Raw genomic sequence first — 22,642 nt, forward strand, 5'->3', positions numbered from 1 at the left:
ACGGCCCATCTAGGCGTAGCACTTGTTACCACCCCTGCAAACGCCCAGCTTCATTCAATGCAAAATTCATTTAAGTTGTCCTGTTTCACGATTTACGTTACGCTACGCGTCCCATATACAGGAATATACGAACCTATGTATCTGTACATATGTAAAGAGGGACGCCGAGTGCAGAGCGCGAAGCCATGTGCCCGTCATCGTCATTTTACGATGAATTCAACTACGAGTCGAGTGACGAGTCCAGTGACGTAAGAATCCAAGCGTGAGTGAGCAAGAGGGCGCAGTTGGCGCGGCAGTGAGAAGCAGGATACGCCCACGCTAGCGTAAAACTTCGGGCGTAGTAACCTATTTACCAAACGAGCTTCTTCGCACACACACAGTATTATAAATGTGTATGTACATATTTACTACAGCTGTGGACCGAGTACCTCCCTCTCTTTCTCGCCTGTTGCAGGGTTATTCCTTTTCTACCGGGTCGACTTAAAGGAGTGACGTCACATATTACACATACGTCTGTAGCTCATCACCGAGGGCCTCCAACGACGTGAACGCGCGTCTGGCAAAATGGTGACTCTGTGACCAGGAAATTAGCGTGTCCGTCACTGGCGTCATTGGTGGCGATTCGAATCGGCTCGATGCGTCTCGAATTGGAACAACACGTGTCGGGCCTGCCGCCATTACTTGACACTGGGCCATCGGTAATCGTTAGTCCGTATCCGATAAGTGTGTTCATAGGTACCGGTGTATATCTATATGTCGGCAAGGGCAGAAAAGTTGTTAGCAATCGGCACCACATCATCTTTTGCACTTGAACATTTCAAAAGCGAACCATCGTTAGTATATATTGCAAAAAATCGAATATTGGTTGTCGTACATATAGCAAAGTATATAAGAGTAGGTTAACCCATGACGAAGTATAATCCGTGATCCACCACCACGGGACAAATCTGTAAAGGCAAAATCGTCATGTGGCTCTATTTCATAATTATTGGCGCAATTTTCAAGTGTTGGGAGGTATTTACAGTTGCGGGTATGAAAGTCGTTACAAATGCGTGGGTGGGGGGCGTGGCGATTGCGAAGTCAAAGTGCCTTCGCCTGTGATTAAAGTATTTGGGTTACCAGGACAGCACCGTCGTCTCAGTTGTAACAGCATGTTTGTGGGCGTTTTTGGTGTGGGAGTGCCGGTGGACGAATACAGTTAACGGCTCTCAGCCACAGTTAGTGTCACATCTGACAGCTTGATATTTGCAATTGAATCAGCTAGAAGGATGCAGGAAGAACTCAGCAAAGCATTACATCAAATTGTTGTTGAACCCATAACCCGGCATAACCTTTTGATTGCAGAAAGGCTGAGTTAAAACAAATGTATTTTTAATTTCCACTCTTTATTGTATGTATGCTTACAATTACAATCGCTCTATATTGAGAGGTTTTAAACTCTGCTTCTCCAGGGGAATCATTTATTACATATTATTTATTTTTATTTTCTATATCCAGTCAGCGATGACAGTCCACCCCCACCGTTATGTGTATGTATATATGTATGTATGAATAACAACCTCCTGGGTCGACGACTGTATGCATAAGGAACCTTCTCGACCGCCGGGAACAGAATCCATTAGTCAGCCTCCCACGTATGTATGTATGTGGCTTCACCAGGTCCCGATACCCAGTGCACACGTCTTCATTTAGTTCCATCTCCCGTTTCCTTTCTTCCGGATTTGTTTTGGTTTTGGTTTCAGCTATTCAGCTCCGTTATTTAAGCGGTGACCGCAGGGCAAGTGCAACTCAGTCGTCTTCGGTCAGCGGCCGCTGCACTTGAACATGAAACAGCCGCAAAAAGCTTAAAAGCTAAACCAAAACCAAATCCAAATACGAATCAAAAAACCAAACCCAATATAAAAGCAAAGTTCTGTGTATGTCAATTTCCAAGCCGTGATACGTTGTCACCTGATTGGTACGGGTCGCACTTGCTACAAGCGACTCTGGCTATGCGAAAGGTAAGTGGGTATCTAGTATTCATAGGCGGAAAGGACAGAGGTGAGCGACAGAACAACAAAGCACATGGCATCGCCCACTCGCGCCCACAAAGAAAGGTCGTATGTTGTCTGCATTGGGGCCGCTGTTTTGCGCTTATGCTATTGCTCTTCCTAGCGCTGAACTTGAACAATAGCGTCGCACCACGCAATACCGTGCACCAAAAAAGCACAGGTGTAGCAAAATGTTCCCCAAAAATGGGAAAATGCAAAATGTTATAAAGGCCTTTGAAAATAATATAAACAACATTTTTGCTTTCGCTTAAATTCAATAAATTTTCAATAATAATATATTACAAAATTATATTAGGGCCAGGTTCTGGGACGCCTTTTTTCATAGCACGCACAAATGAATAAGAAGACGCCATACAAAAGTCTGCCTCTTAAGTACCTAGGGGCACCCACTGCACTCCTTTCTCTCTTTGCTGCGACGCAATTGGAAAACATATTCATGCAATCATCAATTGCGCTTTTGCCGACGAAACAAAAAAACACAGAAATTTACGAAGGGAAAACTACGAACTGGAAATGCCCTTAAAGGGGGCAAAAAATTAAAAAACTTAATTCATTACTAAATTCCGAGCGTAGGACTATGCAAGGGGCATTTTGAAAAGAGGAGAGTACTTTAAAATAATAATGCTAAGCTACACCGATAAGAATTCTAATTTCCAATTAAACTGTCAATAACGCCAAACTAATGCATATGCAAATGTCATTATTGTGCGAAGCTTTTATGACGAAAGCCAGGTGCATTGATTCGTTCTCGGAGAATTGGCTTATTTTCACCTGGCATCTGGTGGCCCTGACACACGCCCCATTAAATAGCCACTCGAGCCGGGCTGAAAGAAGAGTGCCTGAACTACTGTAAGGCGCACTTGTCGTGTTGCACGTGAATCGAGAACGTGGGAACGGAAAAGTCGAGTATCGCCGTTGAGGCGCCATCCGAAAATTATTCATTGTTTTAGCTGCAGTCACCTGTTTGTCCTCCTGACCGCCTGTGCCCCTTCCTCCTCTTCCACGAAAGCAAAATAATTTATAGAAAACGACCGTTTAGAGTTTTAAATAAACCGTTTGAGGTAAGTTGGTGGTCGCATTGCTTCTGCTCCTTTTTAATTGACCATTGCGAATTCGTTTGGCGCCAATTTTATTTTCACGCCGCCTGGCGCCACACGCGGCGTTTGCGCAATGTACACCGGGCGAAAAATGGGAAAAGTGAGTGGTATGTGTGAAACTCTCATTGATTTGTTTTCTGTCACTCCTATTCATTTTTGCTTTGGTTGTTGTGTCGGGCACTCGACTGGACGGGTGTTAATTAAATTATGGCTTTTAATTTAATTGTTTCTGTTCGACATGCGCATTCATTTATAATCGAATTGGATCAAAATTCAAAGGGGAAACGAACAGAACTTTATTATTTTATCGTCCCGTGGGAAAATGAGCGAATGGAAACTCAAAAAGCAAAATAATAGCGGTTCTGTTGCTTTATATTTGGCAAATATTTAAATATTAAAGCCTTTCATGTTGAGATGTTCATGTTCAGTTTGGATTGCACTTACATTTAGGATCTTCACTTCCCCTTTTTAATTTCATAAATTTTCACATGTCAAATGGTGGCTTGGTGTGGAAATGAAAAGCTAAGTGAAGAAAATGGTCTTGGCTGGTCCCAAGCATTTTTTAAATTTATTTCATAAGGCAACAGAAAAAAAATTTCCCCAGCCCATTTTGATGATTAAAACGACATATTGCGCTGCCCTAACACGCTATCACAAAACCGTACCCCACACCACTATTTGCTAATAAATTAAACAAATTGAGGACGAATCGGCGGGTCCATTGATGTGTAACTCTGGGATACCGACGGGTTTAATAATGGGCAACTAAATGAGAGCTCCGAGGGTTCCGAACCGGTTCGTCTGCCAAGCTTAGCTTCCAAGCGGGGGGAAGTCCAGCAATTAGAAAGAAACTGGTGCACAGCCCACCGTTGATGACTAAATCAGCTGGGATTTCGTGAAATTAGCTTTTTATACTAAGCGCTTGGCTGAAAATATATGCAAATGGGATTTTAAAAATATTTTTCAGGCGACATTGTGTCTCGCCGAACCTCGATTGCTGCCCATTAAAAATGCTAATTTCAAATATTTTTTAGCAGAAAGCAAGAAATAAATTAGCCACAAAATGCTAAAAGCAGAGGCCAAATAAAAACGATTTTAACTAAGCCACCGAACTCGCTAAGGGTGAGACAAATTAAATTGAATTTGATTATTATATAAAATAAAATAGGTAAGAAGAAAATTCGCGACCATTTCTAAAATATGCAGTCAAAGTTCATTCGATGAAGACGAATTGTAATTTTCATAGATTTATTTGAGCCTAAACGCCGTTCAGTTTGAATGAGTGCTTATCACAAGTACACAAAAACTAAAGAAATATTACTTATATTGCTAATTGATAAGGTCTTTGAATATTAAATGTGTTTATTAAACTGTGTTATTTAAACTACGCAGCAATTCACAAGTAAGTCTTTAAACAAATTAAGCTAGGAAATTTAAATAATACATAAATGGAAACTCAACCAAATATAGAAAATAACAGGAATAGAACTAATATTTACAATATTTCTTAACAAGATAAAAAACCATAACAGGAACAGAACTAATATTTACAATATTTCTTAAAGAGAAAAAAAAACAAAGTGAGAGAAAAACTTGATGACGAAAGCGTCGGCATCCACGTCAGCAAAGCCAAAGCAACTGCAGTTTCCGCTTCCCCTTAATTTTGTTTTGTTTTCGCTTCGTAGTAAAACGTAAAAACGAGAATAAAACCGTGAGCGGGAGCGGGAGCAGCAAGTGAATTTTTTCACGCTGGGTGGAAAAGGCGCGCGAACGTGACGGAACGCCGGAAAGTTGTGGAACAGGCGATGTGAATGAATTGTGGAACGCGTTTGTGTAGAAGGCCTTACACTTATGCTAATGTGGAACCCAGAGTGCGGATCAACGAACGATCCGTGCGCGAAGAGAGCGGGAATAGTTTAAATTCCAGAAAATGCACATTTGTACACATACATACATACATAATTGCCTTGGAAGTTTACGACAGCGACGTTGTCCACAATTTCATTTTATAGATGGGGGCGTGGCACTGATGCATGATCTTGATGGAATTATGTACCTATGTATGTATGTATGTAAATGTAAGCAAGATTCGTTGCAGTAACAACAAATAAGTGGATGAAAACAAGTGCGTCACTTACTCATTAATAAATAAATAATTAATGGGCGGCGCATTCGAAATGTAAAAGAAAACGCAAATAGCTTGCCCACTCGCGGCAATAACGGAACCGTGACTTGCAAATCGGTGAAATGAATAGGATATGCATAACTGTTTTTTCGAAAGACCTGCAAATAATTCAAGAAAGTTCCAGAAATACCCAAATTTAATAGCTATCCAACATTAGGGTGACAATAACGTGTTTCAACAGATGCAATATATACGCAAAATCAAAGAAAAACAAACAAAACCCGTTAAAAACTAATTATTTAAAAAAGAATACAAAAATATAAATTTAAAGCTAACTTAATAAAAAATAACATAATTTTCCCATTATTCATGTGTCGATTAAAACTCAAATGAAAATTCTTACACTTCTCCGCACTCTTTTTTACCCCATAACTCTCTATCTCTCTTCCAGTTCTCCGCGCTCACGATTTGGTAACTGTGGCCCAATGCCGCCGTTCCCAGTTTAGCGCGCTCTCCTTGCCTTTTCTTTCGCCTTTTCGACTCATTTCGAATCGGAAATTTGACGGGTTCGGTCGTAATCACGGATACAAATTTGACGCCCTGTTGGAAAAACCACAACGTCCAATTTTCCTTTTATCGCGCCAAAAAGAAATGCGAGTAAGACCCGAGTCTTCGTGTATACGTATAATTACCATTTGCAATCACAAAGGTTTTGCAACTGTCGCCGGGCGGTGAAAACTCAAGTGAATAAATATCGCAAAGTGAAGCAAATAAAAAAATATTACAAAAACCGGTAAAACGAAATGAAACTGAAATGAGTGAGGGCAGCAACTTCAAGTGACGAAAGCAATCCGTTTACCGTTGTCTTTGCCTCTTCATCCTCCCCGAGAACGGCGGAGAACGCGAAAAATATCATGAAATGTAAAAGCTGGTCCAACAAAATTAACAACTACGTTGTGCGCAAAATAAAGTCTATCAAGGTAAATAGTGTCTTAAAAAGGTGCGGTGTTTGGCCCTGATACATATATACTTATATTTATTTAAATTTTGATTAAGTGAATATATCTTATGAGGCTTATGAGACTTGTTAAGGTGTTAAAAAATAAGTTTATAGCATAGATATGGGGTAATGCGAAAGTACAATTTGTTAAAGTTGTTTTTAATTAAAATAATTTAGTAAAACTTTTTTTACAAACTACAAGTAATGCTTTCGAGAAAATACCTCCCATCAATTTTATCGTTAAATTACACAAAATTGTTCTTGGAAAAAAAAATTGAATTGGTTGTACAAATTTTTGTTTACAAAATACAAAAGCTGCAAAATAATTTATTGACATGAAATAATGAAATACTCATAAAGCTGTGAAATTTAATGTTTGAGCTATATAGCAAAAAAAAAAAGTATTTTTACTTTTTGCAATTCTTGTTACCAATAAATTTAAATATTTCCGTACATTTCATCTAAAAAATTTCCATTGACAACACATGCTGGTATAATATATAAAGATCAAAGCCATAAACTCCTCACTAAGTGGGCAATAAAATAAGATAATTCAACGACTGTCTGTATAACAACCACTTTAAAAGCTATCTAGATGGAGTTGATTATGAATACATTTTCAGATGCTTATATTACTCGACATAAATAGGCAGTGGATGTGTATAATTATTTTGCAGGCACCCGACAACGAAAATAAAATGCATAAAAAAGTTTAATGAAGCCGCAGGGGTTGACTAAATTTATTTAACAACTGCAGTTCATTGCCTCGCAAATTGCTTGATACTTTAAAAACAACAACAAAAATTCACAGCAAAAAAACACAATGATTCCAGCTGGTTTCTAAACAACAATTTATTGTGGTTTCTTTTACTTTTAATTGCTATCTATTAGCAGCAACCAATAAATGAATTATTTATTTTATTTTCTCTTGCAAGCAGCCAAAAGTAAAATTATGCCCCTCTCTCTCCCGATCCGAGTTCATCACTTTGTCTTCTTTTAGCTGTTTTTATTTTGCAAATAACTTGAGTAGTGGATGGGAAACAACGCAAAGGCCTTTCACTTGCATGTCTGTTGCTCGGTTTGTTGTCATTAGGTTTACTGTTGTTGTTGCACACACTCATCCGCTTACATACCTCGTTTATATACTTATTTACATTTGAAGTTGCCGTCGTTGGTATGTTTTACTACGTATCAGCTTGTCCGCTTTGAGCTGCCCCTTCGCTTTTCAAGCATTTTGTTTTGTCCGCTCTGTTTTTCAGCTATTCCAATTCTCTTCCTTCGTTGCCCTGTGTATGTATTCGTAATCGGGTTCGGATTCTTGTTTATTTTTACACCACTTCTCTTTCTCTTTCGCACGAAAATTCCTCGAATTCTTTTTTATCCATATTTTCCTTTTCCAGCGGGAAAAACGAGTTTTTCCAGCAGCGCCGCATTCTTAGCCTGTCGCCTTGTCTCTTTCCCACTTTTATAGTGTCTCCGCTTCTTGCTTGTTTACAGTTAGGAATGCGGTCGTCTCCCCTCTCTCTCTCTCTCTCTCTCTCTCTCTCACTCTCTCTCTTCAAAAAGAGCGTGCGCTCTCTTTGGCCTTATGTAGTTGTGTGGATTTCGACTGAAACTTGTTTTCGCTTTGCCCCGTCGTGTTTATTTATAAAAAGTCACTGGCAAACAATTACAGTGCAACAATTACGCTCTCAAAAGTGGCGCGCAACTTGTTCGCCTTGTAAAAAAAATTGTGACGCCAGCGGCGACACGACTGCGCTGCTTTGGCCCCATTTAACTGAGAGCGCCGAGGGTTAGCTTGGCGGGGGCGGCAACGCCAAAGAGAGTTCTCTCGGGTGGCGCTCGTCTCCCATCGGTTTCGCTGCTCGAGCCAAATGCTTGGAAGTCAAAGTCTCGCCCGACCATAGTTTCTTATTGGATTTCAAACCAGTCGCTTCGTGCACGCGGCGTTCGACTACGCACACACACACACCCATAGCGCGCTGGCATTGATATACATACACAGGCAAATACACGACGCCCCAAGTTCGTGTGATGTAGTGCTGTAGTGGTGCGATTAAATAATACTCCACAAAAGGCCAAATAAATTACATAAAATCTAAATCGGAATAAAAATAAGTGTATTCTCCCTCCGTGTTGTGTTCAAAGTATTTAACCGATTGTTTTCATTAGTCAAATTAATGTAGTACAACGTATGAGTGTGAGCCAGTTCCTAGAAAAATAAGAGGGCATAAAAAATAACAGACACATACAGCGTCTCGTTTCTTATAAATTTTCCTACTGCGTCGGAATTATTGTCTTGATTATTGTTGTTTCTGGCGAACTTTTGTGATTTGTTTCGAGAAACATACTGCGGCGGTTTCATAATTGTGCAAATCAAGGGAAGCACAATACGAATGTTAAGAATCAAAGCTAAGAATTAAATAAAATTAAAGCCGCACACATACATATACACAGGCACGCGCAGAGTCGAAAAAATACGCGCGCTCGCTCTGTACAGTGTGTGCGTGTACGCGGTGGCTGGCTCTTCTTCTTCATTCGTGTGCCCATTGGAATTTGTACCCCAAATCGAAATTACAACATAGACAAACAAAGAGCGCCCGTCTGCCCCAGCACCTAAACGTAAGTGTGTGCGTGCGAGAGTCGTTTCATTTGCATTCTTGTTTAGCGCACTCCCGCTCTCTCTTCGTGCGTTTTTCATTCATAAGCACATTTTTACTATTTGGAACTGCAATTTTTTACACTAAGCTTGAGGACAGACAAGAATACTGTGAAAATCCAATGTAGATGAAAGCAGGCCGTGCTTTTTCCATCAAAGTAATCGCAAAAAGTCGAGATTAACACAAGTTCAAAATTATTCGTTAAATTTTAGAACAGAATTTTGAAATGAACATAATTCAGGTACTGTGTCATCCACATATAAAGAACTTTTATTCTAAAAACAAATAATCGTCCGATCGGTGTGGTCTGTCCAATAAAAATTCACGGCAAAGGCGTTGGCTAAAAATACAAAGACAAACGAGTCGGGTAAAAAACAAATAAATGATAAAAAAGACTAAACAAATTTCGCGAATTTTGTATTACTGTGAATTGTATGCTTGGTGATGCACACTGCTATCTAGCAGCATTATAAACTTTTCGACCAAAAGCTGTTGAAACGCAACGATAAAGATATTATAGCAATCGCATAAGTATACATACATACGCAGTTCAACAAAATATTTTTGTCATATACAATAGTTCTTGAATTAGTCTTAGAGGCTCGTTTGCCATTTAATAAATGACAAGCTAGAAAAAACGCTAATGATAGCTTAACCTTTTTTTTTTTTTTCTTTTTTGTGTGGCCTCGACAAAAGATTTATAATTTTAATGTGTCAAAACAAAAATATTTTGTGTAAATTTATCGTGTACGGTTTTGGTGTTTCTTTCGTAATAAACTTTGGTCACATACCTTGAGATAGACATCGCTACCCACCGTTTTCTGGCTATTTCTAATCAAACGTCCTCTTTGTGCTGCATTTTTTGCTTTCAATTGGCTGCATTCTGTAGACGAAAATCTTATTTATAAATATAAATTGAACATGGACGCAGGGGCAGAGGCAGTGTCAAGACGCGCAGAAGGGGGATCGGTTGGGTGGCTGCAAAACGTTCATCGGCGTTGGCCTGGCAATAAAATAGATTAATTTAAATGTCATTTTTGTCTAGACGCCGCAGACGACGCCGACAACGAGACGTCGAGCTACTCTGCTCTATGTTTATAGATCGGTTACATATATCCCCGACATCCCCATCCCAATTCGCATCCCCCACGTGATATAGCGGATCTTCAGTTTTTTTTTTCTCTCTGCATTTTCTTTTTCCCCAATACACGCCCACTCTAGGTACACTTTCTCGATTCTTCGAAATTTTTCCACAGCATCTTTATGGACGTGGATCTTCTTCATATCGCCATTTCAACGCTCGTTTCGATGCAAATGAGCTTTTCGGGTTTTGGGTGACGTGGAAATCTGGTTAAACCCATGTAATGGACAACAATACAATTCGGAATTTTGGGTATTTCCTGTTTTGTTATCGCTGTCAGTGCCATTCACCAATTGCTTGACTAGTTTCAGCCGCTGACGCAGATCGTCGTCTTAATTAGCGTCGCAGACGACAAAAATCTCAATAAAGTGGGTAGGCAACTTTTTTTCAAATGTTTCTTTTTTTTATTTTAATACGTTAAAGCGGCAGAGTTCAAATATCTGAAAATTGTATGTTTATTTTGTTTGGATTGACTAGTGGGTGTATCACAGCGCGCTGTTGAGGTCATGTTTTAACATAGAAAGAAAAGAGACGGCTTTTTCTGATTGCCAATAGTGTCGCGGGAGCTGCGGGTATAAAAAGTAAACCAACCGCATTCCAATCCGAGTGACGCACATTGGACCCCTCATGACGACAATTACTATTGAGGGCTTCTTGTTGGCCGTAGATAATACACCTGTTTTAGGGACTTGGGGACGGGGCTTCTTGGGGCCTTCCCAGACAAAACGATCAATTTTTAAATCGATCGGATTTTTTCGAAATGAAGCTTCTTTTTTGTCTTTTGTTCGTCTGGGTTCCCACGTCAGGGTCCAAATCCCCAACTCCAAAGCCTAGTTCCATTCGTATCTTAATCTTTCGCTCGTTGTTGCTCTAAAATTAGCCACCAGCTGAAACTTTCATTGACGCATTTGCTCACCTTGTTTTTATGGTTTTTTGATTTTTATTCACATTTTGAGTTTGTGTGTCTGAGTTTTATGGTTTGTCCGTTGCATAATTAATAATCTGGGCTGAAACTGATTTCTTTCTTATCTGAGTTGGGCTTTTGCCGAATAATGTGATGTACACCGTACGCTATAGTTGCGCTCACTTGATTTACTTATGTGGTCATCACTTTAGCCTGTGGGCTGCTGCTGATTTTGTAGCTAAAGGCTTCCCTCGAGCTTTTAATTCCTTAAGAAATCACGCCACAAAATTTATTTTTCGCTAATGGTAAACTGGCGAATAAAGAAACACAAACGAACCAATAAACGAGAAGCGAACGAAAACAAAGCCAAAGTCCAGCAGCATAAACTTCTAATAGAAATGTAAACAGGTGGCAATGAACTTTATTATATTTTTATGCTCCAAGTCCTTGAACCCGCCAAAATCAAAGTCACACAAAGTAAAACGCAAAGCAAAAACAACACGGCAATGAACTTGACGTCAATGGCGGACCATTGGGCCGCCTGTTGTCGTTCTGCCTTTTGTGGACCTGTTCTTGAGTTCCGCTTTGGAGCATCGGCTTCGAGGCTTTGCGGTTGTTCAGCAGAAAATTAGTTTATAGCATGTCAAATTTCTCGTTTAATATAAGTCTGGAAAAATCATGAAAAGTTAGTGAGTTTCAGAGGAAGTTACGACCATTTGGAATTCAAGCAGTACTGAGCAAAATATCCAAACATTTAATCGAAACAAGAAGGTGGAGGCAAATTATATTTTATATTAAATTAAATATTGTTTTAATCGCAAATACTTTGCATATATTTTTCCAGATCAACGGTACACAGCAACAGCTCCAATTGCCAGGCAGCGGCGCTAGCGGAATCGCAGCGGCAGCCGTAATCACGGTAGCATCGGATTGCGGCGAAAACTGCAGCAGTAACGGCACCGAGCATCAGCAGCACTTCAACATTGCTACCACCACAGCAACTTCGGCGACAGAGGCAACAATGCCGGCTATGGCCAAGGAGAAAGCATCAGCAACAGTGTCCTTGGGCGAGTCGAATTTCAGAGATATCAACCTAAAAGACTTGGCCGTGGTCGTCGAAGCGGCATCGCGGCTGCACCACCAGCAAAACGTATGCGGCTGCGGAGCGGTATCGTCTACTGAGAACAACAACAACAGTCGCTACGGCAGCAGCAAGTATCTGACAAACGGTAAGCTTAATTCTGAGTTACTCAAATAGAGTATGTTTCAAGTTGTTCTTAAAACACTGAACATTGTCCGTTTGCAACATGTTTTTGCTTCGACGCTAACACAATCTCTGCTTTTCTCTGGCAGGCCACACGTCGCCTTTGGCGGCAGCGGTTGCTAGCAACAGTTCGTCGGTGGCCACGACACCGCATTGCAGAATGTTGCACAACTGCAGTCTGCAGCAGTACCAGAATGACATAAGGCAGCAGACGGAGATATTGGACATGTTGCGGCAGCAGCATCAGCAGGGCTACCAGTCGCAGCAACAGCAACAACAGCCGCAGCAGCAGCAGGAACAACAGCAGCAGCAGGAGCAATCGCAGCAGCAGCAACAGCTACAGAATCCTGCGCCCAGGAGGTCTCCGAATGATTTCATTTTCGGTCGTTACATAGGCGAGGGCAGCTATAGCATAGTTTATCTGGCCGTGGATATACACTCTCGCCGCGAGTATGCAAGTAAGTCCTTTTTAGTTTTCAGTGGGTACGATAACTAGTTAGTAGGTCGGCGCATCATTCGACCGATGCCCGCCCACGGTATTTCAACGGCACTTGTATGGCCTCTGCTTGGCGCCAGCGCGAGAATGCGGTCGCAATGTAGACGCGGCGCTTTTGTTGCCACTCCGCTTAGTTTGTCACCTGCATCGCTTATTTTCAATATTGGGATGAGCCCCAATACAAACGCGGGCCGCTGCGTCTTCGGCGTCTTTCCTTGGGAGTGTTTGCACGATTATCTCATATTCAAACTGGTCAACATGGGCATACGATTTCTTGCGCTCCTTGCTTTCAAACAGCATTTTCTACCTGCTGGGCACAAAATGAGGAAAAATTTTGGGGACGCTCACGTGACCCTTTTGTTATTGGTAATTTCATCAGTCAGTCTATCAAACTTGCTCGAAAACGACACGGGCTGTTATCAGAGTGATAAGCCAAATTTCGTTCTGTAGCTCCTTGCTTTTGTTTTGCTTGTTTATCGATTAAAGCCAAAGCTGACGTTGGCGACTATCTGGCGTCGGGCTCGCGCGCACCATCAGCTGTTTAGTTTTTTTAATGCAATTTAAATTAACGGCAAATAAACCAGTCTGAAAACGAGCTGAAAAGCAGCTTTTAGGTGTTCACTAGATTTCTAGAGCCATTGTTTTAAAAGGCTATGCATTGCCACACACCACTAGAGTGCATTTATACTGACATATTTTTCCACCTTGTGTTTATTTGTGCTAAGCCAATTTGCTTAAAGATTTTCAGTTGTGCTTTTCAGTGGGCGTGTACGCCGTGAGTGGCGGAATAATTTTGCCTCGCCAGCAGCTAATCAATACCGTCACAAGAGGAGGGAGGCACGTGTTGCATAAATGCAAATGCAAACACAATGACGCACACAAGCACGCACAGAACAATGGGAGCTGAGAAGGAGCACAACGGCACGTTGTCAGCAGAACGCATTTGCAGTGAGGGGCGAAGACTTTGGGGGCATTTGGTAAAACTAAATAATTGGAATTTCTTTTGTTGAAAAAAAAAATTCCGATGCGATGCCCCTGCCTAAAGCTGTTATTACTGCTCTGGCCGCTTTAATTGCATGTAAAGATGAAGGCAATAATAACAAAGTCTAGTTATGTATGTATTTAAAAATAGGAAGCGCACTCACACAAGTCGTAAACAGTTTCCCCAAGGCGTGTCGCTCCGTTAAATTAATAAACATATTATTCATACTTTTGACATTGAATCCGATGCAGCTGGTGCACTAAATATTGGCAAACTATGGTTGTGCAATCGGGAGCAGAGTCGACGCTTGTTTGAAGGTCAGTGTTCGTTTTTCGGCAGGTTTGTGTGTAGTTGCCCTCAACCTAATGGGTTTCATAGTCAGCAACATTTCCTCCAACCACGTACACATCGCAGCACCCACTGGTGCAGACGCCTCCCACGCACGAGAAATGAACACGCACGCAAATTCACGATGAACGCAGCAGTTTTCGTTTTCATGCGCCCCATCTCTTTCTTGCCTACCCACTTTACCGGCGTCATTGTTGTTGTTTTCCCTGTTCGATGACGACAACGGCGTCTATTTGACGCCATACGAATTTCAGTTTAGGCTTTTCACATTTCCTGCGCAGCTATGTATGTATTTCACCATCTTTGGCAACAACATATGCCACATTCTTGGGGTTCCTTCATTTTCCGCTCGCTTACCTGTATTTCGAATTTTTAGATTCTTGCGATGGAAGATTTTAACAATGCGTGCTCGTGCAGATAATCCTGATTTGAGCAAGGGATAAGGAGAGGCGGAGGGAGAGTCAACAGCAGCTGTTGGTTTCCTGAGTTGCTTACACTTACCATGCAGTCGTGTACAGTTATGTAAGCTAGTTTTAGTCGGGAAAGCTGAGAACTTCCAAAATACTGGTCTGCTAGTCGGATATATGTACTATATAAACATTTTCAAAGTACTCCACTTTCTCCACCTCTGTTTTTGACCATTGAACTTGTACGCGCAATCCTTGCCTCGAACCCGTTTGCTTCCATATCGGGCAACGTTCGGATTTACCATCAAGTTTTTCATCTCCTCGACTCCATATTCTTTATTGGGGGTTGCTGTCTGGTACTTTCTTAGCAGTCACCTATGTTCCAGCTCCACTGCGTTATTTTTAATTACACGTTTATTTTTGGACAGCAGCTGGTTCTGCGCAGCCGCAGCTGCCTGAGGCCGGGGGTATTCAACTGAAATAGTCACTTGCTTGGCTGCCTAGGGGGTTCTGTTTTGGCTCCGTAACGAGATATTGGATCGGAGAACTGGGACGTTCAACCCATGACTCGACTCCTGTCGGTAAAATCCTTTCCAGCTTACTATCAGGCTTATTCATAATATTCTGTCTTACACCTTGCCTTATCTTTCTTTTTTATGTGGTTGCGACATCTGTCGTCGTCGGTAGAAGGTAAAGGGGTTTGTGTGGTAAGGTGTCTCCTGCACGTGTCAAGGACATTTGGTGGGCTATTGGTCCGCCCGACGCTTTAGGGCCAAAATTAAATAGCTTTTTTTATTGCACTCGCACACACTCGCTTTTCGTTGTTTCTCGTCGGTATACCGAAAAATCCTCCCAAAGGGTCAATACACTTTTGTTAGCCTGGAGCAAGAGAAGCATCACACAATAATAATAATAAAAAATTTGCAAGAGTACACATAATAAGCCAACTCGAAAACTCCGCACCCAGATTACTGTGAAAGCTGCTAAATTAAAACGCGGCGTGGGAGTTTTACCATGTCGATCGGTGAGGTGCACTTAGGGAATGACGAGAGTATTATGCTAACTGTAGGTGAGTTCTTTAAGAATGGCGAGTAGTAGCCCAGTCATAGAACACCAAAGCAAGAGACAACCGTATTTGCAGGCTCTAAGCTCTCTGTCCCACTATCGAGTCCTCGTAGTCTATTTTTTTTTTATACTTTCATCCACTTCTTTTTAAGGACTACAGAAGTTGAGCTTCCGCATTTTGGCGGGCGCTTTCCCATCCTCAAAGGTAAAAATCGTGTTCCGTCTTTTGAAAAGCCGGATTTTAGACGTTGTCTTCCAGTAGCAAAAACAACGTGCAACCACGAGAAGGTTGCTCAATCTTTATTTTGATTTATTTATAGAATATGTATTCGTGTCCTGCTCACGCGCGGCACTGCTTTATCGACGAGTTCACACTAGCTTTCTGGTCGGTGTAGTCAATCTGTGTAGCTCTATCTCGCTCTGTCATTCTAAAACTCGTTGGATTGCATTCCTTGCAGCAACAAGTTGCAGTCTTGGTATTTTCATTGTTCGCCTTGTTTTTGATTTCTGCATTTTATTTGTGACTTGATTAACCAGCCTATGATACGATTTTTGTGCTATATGTATATTAGAGTTGTTGTGGCCAAAATAAGGCAGTTGAAAATTTGGCACTGTGACCAAAAACCCAAAACAAGGAGGATGATGGTAAAATGTTAAAAAACAAGTACTTCTGATTTAGCGGGATAAACCGAGGTGGCAACTCTAAGACCTCAAGAGCAAGCTTCGGGCAAATATTTATGCTTAGACGGCGAATTGGGACGTTTTTTTTTTTTACTGCTTTGCAGCTGTTTGTTGGGTTTTTACTTATGTGTTTACTTTCGGTGATGTTTGTGTTGTTGTTGCACATGCTACACGGCAGCGGAAAAGAGAAACGGAGAACGGCAGCAAGTTCAAGGCTAAGATTATCAGGAGGTCAATAAACCTAACCAATCGGGAAAAAACACAGAATATCAGAGTAGAGCCGCAAGTGAATTAATAATGTGACTTTTTTTAAATTAAGGTGAAGAAAAAGGCCAGGCATGCGAAAGCATCCAGAAAAAAGAAGGTGAAATAGGTAATGTGTTTATTGCATAGGATCGGAATGATAATCATCGTTTTTTTGTTACATTTTGCTGCGCAACAAATTTTTGAAGGTCAATTCTGTTTTTACGCACCCATTTGTGCTGCTCTATCGCTTGGGAAATTTAAAACGCGTAAAAAACATTTTCGTTCGGTTCTTTTTGATTTCTCGATTATTGATTGTTGTTGCTACCGCTGTGCTGTGTTAATCTTTTAATTGCTGTATTTTGTTTTTCTTCTTTGTGTTTATTTTGTTGCTACTCGACCGACGACTTATCGCCCCCGATGTTTTTTAGACAGGATTCCGATTCAATTTCGTATTCTATTGGATTTTTCCCTGTTCTGTTTGCCCTCTTTTGCCGCGAATAGTTGTTTTGATCTTGATAGAGGGACCTCCAAAAAATAAATGCAAATTTATCTTGAACTTTATTTTTGGCAATAGACTTATAATAGTATGAAAAGTTGACAGATATGGTTGGGGCTAATTTATTATTTTTAGCATTATTTTCAACAGATTTGTGATTTTCCGTTGCGATTGTCAGCCAAAGGCTGGCTATTCGTGATTGGAAAATAAAATAAGGGCGGGCAGAAACAAAAGGGAAACTACTGATAAGCGGTCAAAACTCTCTCACAATCATTATAACCGTTAACCCCGCACGGGAGGGTGTGGGATGCAAGTTTGAAACACCGTTTCATACGGCCCAACTGTGTAGTTCCTCTTGCGCCTTTGGATCTCTCACTCTCCGTCTCTCCCACTAACTCTCCCTCTTTACTCTCTCTCCTTCCCTCTCTCTCTTTTCGCGAATTCCAGTTCAATAACCAGTTTTAAATTTATTTAGCTCTGAACGAGATGGAGTTCATAAGTTCTGTGCTTGCTGTGGTTTTCTGGGGGACCGGAAAGCGGAAAAGGGGCGGAAGTCAAAAACAAGTTTCTCTAAGGGCGCTCGCTTTCATTTGTCTCGCTGTTAATTAAACAATTTGATCTGAGTTCTGACATCAAAATTCCACTCTCGTCTCTTTATTGTTTCACCGTCTTTCTTTCATAATAGAAGTCTGTCCGCACTAAAACCTTTCTATTTCAACAGGTCATAAAAGGGTCGCAAGAAATTTCTGATTGGACCACAAAAATTTAGGGGGAAGTCCATCAGACTGAAAATTTGGTCGCATTTTGCCAAAAAAAAAAAAAAAAATGTGTGCTGCTAGCTGGTTTGTGTGCTGTTTTATTATTCTCACGCGTTCACTTTGTGTGCTTATACCTACATATATAGCATTTTTAAATTCAATTATTTAATCACTTGCATTGGTATACGTATATCTATGCCTTTGCAGTTGCCAAGAGCTGTTTCCGCAAGCAAAATGTGGTTTGCCCGCAACTCTGACTTACCGATAGTTGCCTGCACTAAGTAAAAATATTGTGGATACTAGGTTCTAGAAACATGAATTCTTCAATTAAATATGTATGTAATTTCATCTACACTTGTAGATACCATATTAACTCCAATCTGACCCTATCGTTTTCGATCTTCTCCTTGCAGTTAAAGTATGCGAGAAGCGGCTGATCCTGCGCGAACGGAAGCAGGACTACATCAAGCGTGAACGCGAGGTGATGCACCAGATGACCAACGTTCCCGGCTTCGTAAACCTGTCGTGCACCTTCCAGGACCAGCGTTCTCTTTACTTTGTGATGACGTACGCGCGAAAGGGCGACATGTTGCCATACATCAACCGCGTGGGTAGCTTTGACGTGGCCTGCACGCGCCACTACGCTGCCGAGCTTCTGCTGGCCTGCGAGCACATGCACCGCCGTAATGTGGTGCACCGCGACCTCAAGCCCGAGAACATCCTGCTCGACGAGGACATGCACACGCTAATCGCCGACTTCGGTTCCGCCAAGGTGATGACAGCCCACGAAAGGGCTCTGGCCACGGAGCACTGTTCGGAGCAGCGGCGCAGCAACTCCGATGAAGACGATGAAGACAGCGACCGCCTGGAAAACGAAGACGAAGACTTCTACGATCGCGATTCGGAGGAGTTGGACGACGGCGACGACGAACAGCAGCAGGAAGAGATGGACTCCCCACGCCATCGTCAAAGGCGTTACAACCGTCACCGAAAGGCAAGCTTTGTGGGCACTGCCCAGTACGTTTCACCGGAAGTGCTCCAAAATGGACCTATAACCCCGGCGGCGGACCTGTGGGCACTGGGATGTATAGTTTATCAGATGATCGCCGGCCTACCGCCATTCCGTGGCAGCAACGATTATGTCATTTTTAAAGAGATTCTTGACTGCGCCGTGGACTTCCCGCAAGGCTTTGATAAGGACGCCGAGGACCTGGTGCGCAAGCTGCTCCGTGTCGATCCGCGAGACCGCCTGGGTGCTCAGGACGAGTTTGGATATTACGAATCCATTCGGGCGCACCCATTCTTCGCCGGCATTGACTGGCAGACGCTCCGTCAACAAACCCCTCCCCCCATCTACCCATACTTACCGGGCGTAAGTCAGGATGAGGACTTCAGGTCCAGCTATACTGTGCCCGGGGATTTGGAGCCTGGCCTTGACGAACGGCAGATATCGCGACTGCTTAGTGCAGAATTAGGCGTTGGCAGCAGCGTGGCCATGCCCGTCAAGCGATCGACCGCAAAGAGTAAGTGTCCACGTGGTGCCCCAGAAAAATACGTTGGCTAATGAATGTATTGTTTTTCTTCAGACTCTTTCGACCTGAACGATGCCGAGAAGCTGCAGCGTCTCGAGCAACAAAAGACTGACAAGTGGCACGTTTTTGCCGACGGCGAAGTGATCCTCAAGAAGGGGTTTGTCAACAAGCGCAAGGGTCTGTTTGCCCGCAAGCGAATGCTCCTTCTGACCACGGGACCGCGACTCATCTATATCGATCCCGTGCAGATGATCAAAAAAGGAGAAATTCCGTGGAGCCCAGATCTCCGAGCGGAGTACAAAAACTTCAAAATTTTTTTTGTCCATACGGTAAGTGTTTACCTATGGTGGGATAAGGATGCACGAGGCGCAACTCGGAAAACCGAGAAAGCATAAGTTTGTTGAACCGATGACATCACAGCTTATAGTTCGTAGCCAGTCACACGCCTACTGAAAAGCAATTTGAGCGTTAGTTTATGTCCCGGGCACGTGTTGGCTATGAAAGCAAATTAAATGCGGCATTGAAAACTGCACACGCAAGGCAGATAAAAACTCAAACTTGTTTGGTGAATGGGTTTAAAATTAGCGTTGCGCTCAACTAATTTTACTCTTTTGGTTTCATTGCAGCCAAATCGAACCTATTACCTGGATGATCCCGAAGGCTATGCTATCCACTGGTCGGAAGCTATTGAGAACATGCGCAAGTTGGCCTACGGAGATCCCTCCTCCACATCTGCAGTGTCCTGCTCCAGCGGCAGCAGTAATAGCCTGGCTGTCATCTCAAATTCATCCGCCGCCTCCTCAAGCAATTCGCCCACGGTGAAACGCAGTTCCCCCGTAAACGCTCCTCAAGCTTCGACGGCGTCTGACAACCGGACATTGGGTAGCACCAGAACGGGGACGTCACCTAGCAAGAAGACGGCGTCTAAGTAAACGTAGTCCTATTTATAGCAATGTGAAATTAATTTAGTTGAAATTTAGTGCAAACGAAGCGATGGCGTAGAAGAGGGCGGGAATAGAAGTAAGCTTAGAAGTAGAAGTAAGTGATGAAGGGGAAATAATGATCGTGTCTCTAGTGCTAATTAGAACCAAATTTCTGTTTTCCGATTTGTATTGTGCTTAGGGCGAAAATATAACACTAGAATAAACTTATCTAAAGTAAAATACATCTATAACGACTAAGTAAATTCAATTTAAAATTTAAATTAAATATTTATATACAGCATACATAAATACAAATATATTCGTATTTAGCGCGTAGTTAGTCGCAATTGAAATGAATTACACACGGAGGCAAGGTGGCATTGTAGGCTTAAATTAAAAGTAATTTCGTGAAGCAAACTAAAATCCGTATTTAAATGGTATAATACTAGGAAATTATCTGGAAACTGTAATATACATAATATGTGTATGTACGTCGGAGAAATAATTTTTGTTTCTGTTATCGTGGGAAGATCACATATATGTTAATATAAATTTTGTAAACAGTGTAACTATGTACAGAACTATGTGAGCTATATGCACACGGCAAAAAGACCCTAAGTCGTGGGGAAGGAGATGGGAATGAGCCGGAAAACCATCGATGTCACAAAATCGGTGTTTTTCCAGCTTCACGCTCAACTGTTTAGGTAATTCTAATATACAGTTTAACGCTAATTATCATTATTTATCATTCTCATTATGCTTTTCGTTTACCTATTTGCCCTATAATGAAATGTATAAGACTTGAGCTACCCTAATAAAAGAACGAATTTTAAATTATATTTTTATTTTGTAAGGGCTACCACTAAAAACTCAACAGTCGTTCAAAGATTGTCAAGATTGGCGGTCGTTGTCTCTCCAACTGACTCCAATTGAATGTGTGTAAAACAAGTCTTATACAAAGATATATGTAATAGATGTAAGACAGACTGCAAAGTTTCTTGAAACAAATTAGTTAAATGTTGTAAATGTCTAAGTTGCTACCACTGCTACTACTAGAACGCGCCCATCCCCTCCCATATTTACCTTTAAGCTACAGTAATTAAGTGATGAGCAGAGGTGTAGAGTAAGGAGTCGAAGTTGAAAGAAAGCAAAAAATACATTTTGTACATACATATCGCCGTTGGTCGATATACATCTAAACATAATTTAATTTTTTGTTACTTTTAAGTAAATTATTTTTGGCGACCTAAGTAAATTAAAATTAACGCAATATGCAACAACACACATAAGTATACAATTAATTAAATTAAACGAAAATTACGATTTATTAAACGATGTCATAGAACGGAGAGCCACTGATAGTGAGAGAAATCTGTAAAATAAATATTTAAACAAATTATATATTATCTATATATGAGTACCAGAACAAGAATGTCAAAAAAGAGAAGCATGTAAAAATAAAAAATATATTACGAGTAAAACAAAAAAAGATAATCGAGCGAAAGGAACGTATCATTAACAGGAAAAATTAAAGAAAAATACAAAAACATTTCAAAGTAACAAAATTACGATAAAATTTGTTTTTATTTTGGTTCGTTTGGTTATTACAATTGGCAATATCTAACTGATTGGGTAATAAGTGCGCGTATCCCAGTATCCAACGTTGCAAAATGATACAACATTTCAATAGGTTTCAAAATCTACGTAAGATACACATAAAACGACCTGACTACTTTGTTCTACCCTACGCTTGTGCTGCAGTACCTAAAATCGAAGAAAGAGTACAGTGAACAGGGCTAAGATATAGAAAGACAGCTCTATTTCTGCAATCCAAAAAGGGCTTGCCCTAATTAAAATAATTGCAAATGCATTGCGCTTCAAATCCAGAAGCCTTTTTTACCTTTTATAGCCTACAGGAAAAAAGAAAAAAGAGGAGATAACGGAAAGACCCATAAAATCGAAAAGTGCATAGGTAAACCTGTAGGACGATTAGTGGAATACTAAAATCATCATATGTTTTAATCAATAAGTATTCCAATTTTACCAGGGGCAAGTGTATGCGAATTCTTTCAGTACGAGTATTTAATATATTTATTTTTATCATAATTGTATAAAAACCTGAAGCTCCAAAATAACTTGATCATTTTGAGAAAAATATTAATAAAAATTATTTTTTTGTTTATTTTCTTATTATTTAGTTACATATAATTTTATTTTATGTTTATGTTTTTATAATTTTTATTTTATTATTCATTATATTATAATAAATAGATTCGTTGAATAGTATTAATATTGGATTTGAATGCAGCGATGCGTTTTACGCATTTCAAATCCGAAACTCGCTTAGATCACACGACGTAACTTTATAAGATATATAAATCAAAAATAACTGTTATTTTGAAAGAGAAAAAATGATGTTGTTTGAAATAAAGGAACAAAAAAGCGAAAAACAGAAAAAGCAATCGG

General features: G+C 40.9%; 1 protein-coding gene and 4 long non-coding RNA genes across 13 annotated transcripts; 2 read left to right on the top strand and 3 right to left on the bottom strand.

Annotated features, from left to right (window-relative positions):
• Positions 1-1,373: 1,373 nt before the first annotated feature.
• Positions 1,374-1,785, bottom strand: lncRNA:CR45401 (long non-coding RNA:CR45401). Its single transcript, NR_124736.1, has one exon. It is a non-coding gene; the product is annotated as a long non-coding RNA:CR45401 (long non-coding RNA).
• Positions 1,786-2,198, top strand: lncRNA:CR45402 (long non-coding RNA:CR45402). Its single transcript, NR_124737.1, has one exon. It is a non-coding gene; the product is annotated as a long non-coding RNA:CR45402 (long non-coding RNA).
• A 1,487-nt stretch (positions 2,199-3,685) lies between these two features.
• lncRNA:CR45400 (long non-coding RNA:CR45400) lies at positions 3,686-4,031 on the bottom strand. The gene has a single exon (NR_124738.1). It is a non-coding gene; the product is annotated as a long non-coding RNA:CR45400 (long non-coding RNA).
• Positions 4,032-5,814: 1,783 nt separating this feature from the next.
• Positions 5,815-22,260, top strand: Pdk1 (Phosphoinositide-dependent kinase 1). Of its 9 annotated transcripts, NM_167792.3 has the most exons (7): positions 8,177-8,278; positions 11,423-11,749; positions 11,823-12,207; positions 12,332-12,700; positions 18,135-19,244; positions 19,308-19,582; positions 19,880-21,658. In NM_167792.3, exons 3-7 carry the CDS (start codon positions 12,000-12,002, stop codon positions 20,183-20,185), a joined length of 2,268 nt encoding a protein of 755 aa, NP_728473.1. In that variant the 5' UTR covers positions 8,177-8,278; positions 11,423-11,749; positions 11,823-11,999; the 3' UTR covers positions 20,186-21,658. The 9 variants fall into 9 exon arrangements, with proteins under 9 accessions (NP_001261183.1, NP_728471.2, NP_728473.1 ...); NM_001274254.1 differs by lacking the exons at positions 8,177-8,278; positions 11,423-11,749 and adding an exon at positions 5,815-6,253 and having other exon boundaries at positions 19,880-22,260; NM_167790.3 differs by lacking the exons at positions 8,177-8,278; positions 11,423-11,749 and adding an exon at positions 5,815-6,253 and having other exon boundaries at positions 19,880-21,007.
• Positions 7,095-7,936, bottom strand: lncRNA:CR45805 (long non-coding RNA:CR45805). The gene has a single exon (NR_133140.1). It is a non-coding gene; the product is annotated as a long non-coding RNA:CR45805 (long non-coding RNA).
• Positions 22,261-22,642: the final 382 nt, after the last annotated feature.

The sequence above is a fragment of the Drosophila melanogaster genome, chromosome 3L (genome assembly GCF_000001215.4).
Source record: "Drosophila melanogaster chromosome 3L".
Classification (NCBI taxonomy): Eukaryota; Metazoa; Arthropoda; class Insecta; order Diptera; family Drosophilidae; genus Drosophila; species Drosophila melanogaster.

Bases quoted from the DNA above. Each gene is read 5' to 3' on its own strand.
- Pdk1 (NM_001274254.1), top strand. From the start codon at position 6,188: ATGAAATGTAAAAGCTGGTCCAACAAAATTAACAACTACGTTGTGCGC. The intron at 6,254-11,822 runs GTAAATAGTGTC...ATATTTTTCCAG, and splicing joins GCAAAATAAAGTCTATCAAG to ATCAACGGTACACAGCAACA. The intron at 19,245-19,307 runs GTAAGTGTCCAC...GTTTTTCTTCAG, and splicing joins CAAGCGATCGACCGCAAAGA to ACTCTTTCGACCTGAACGAT.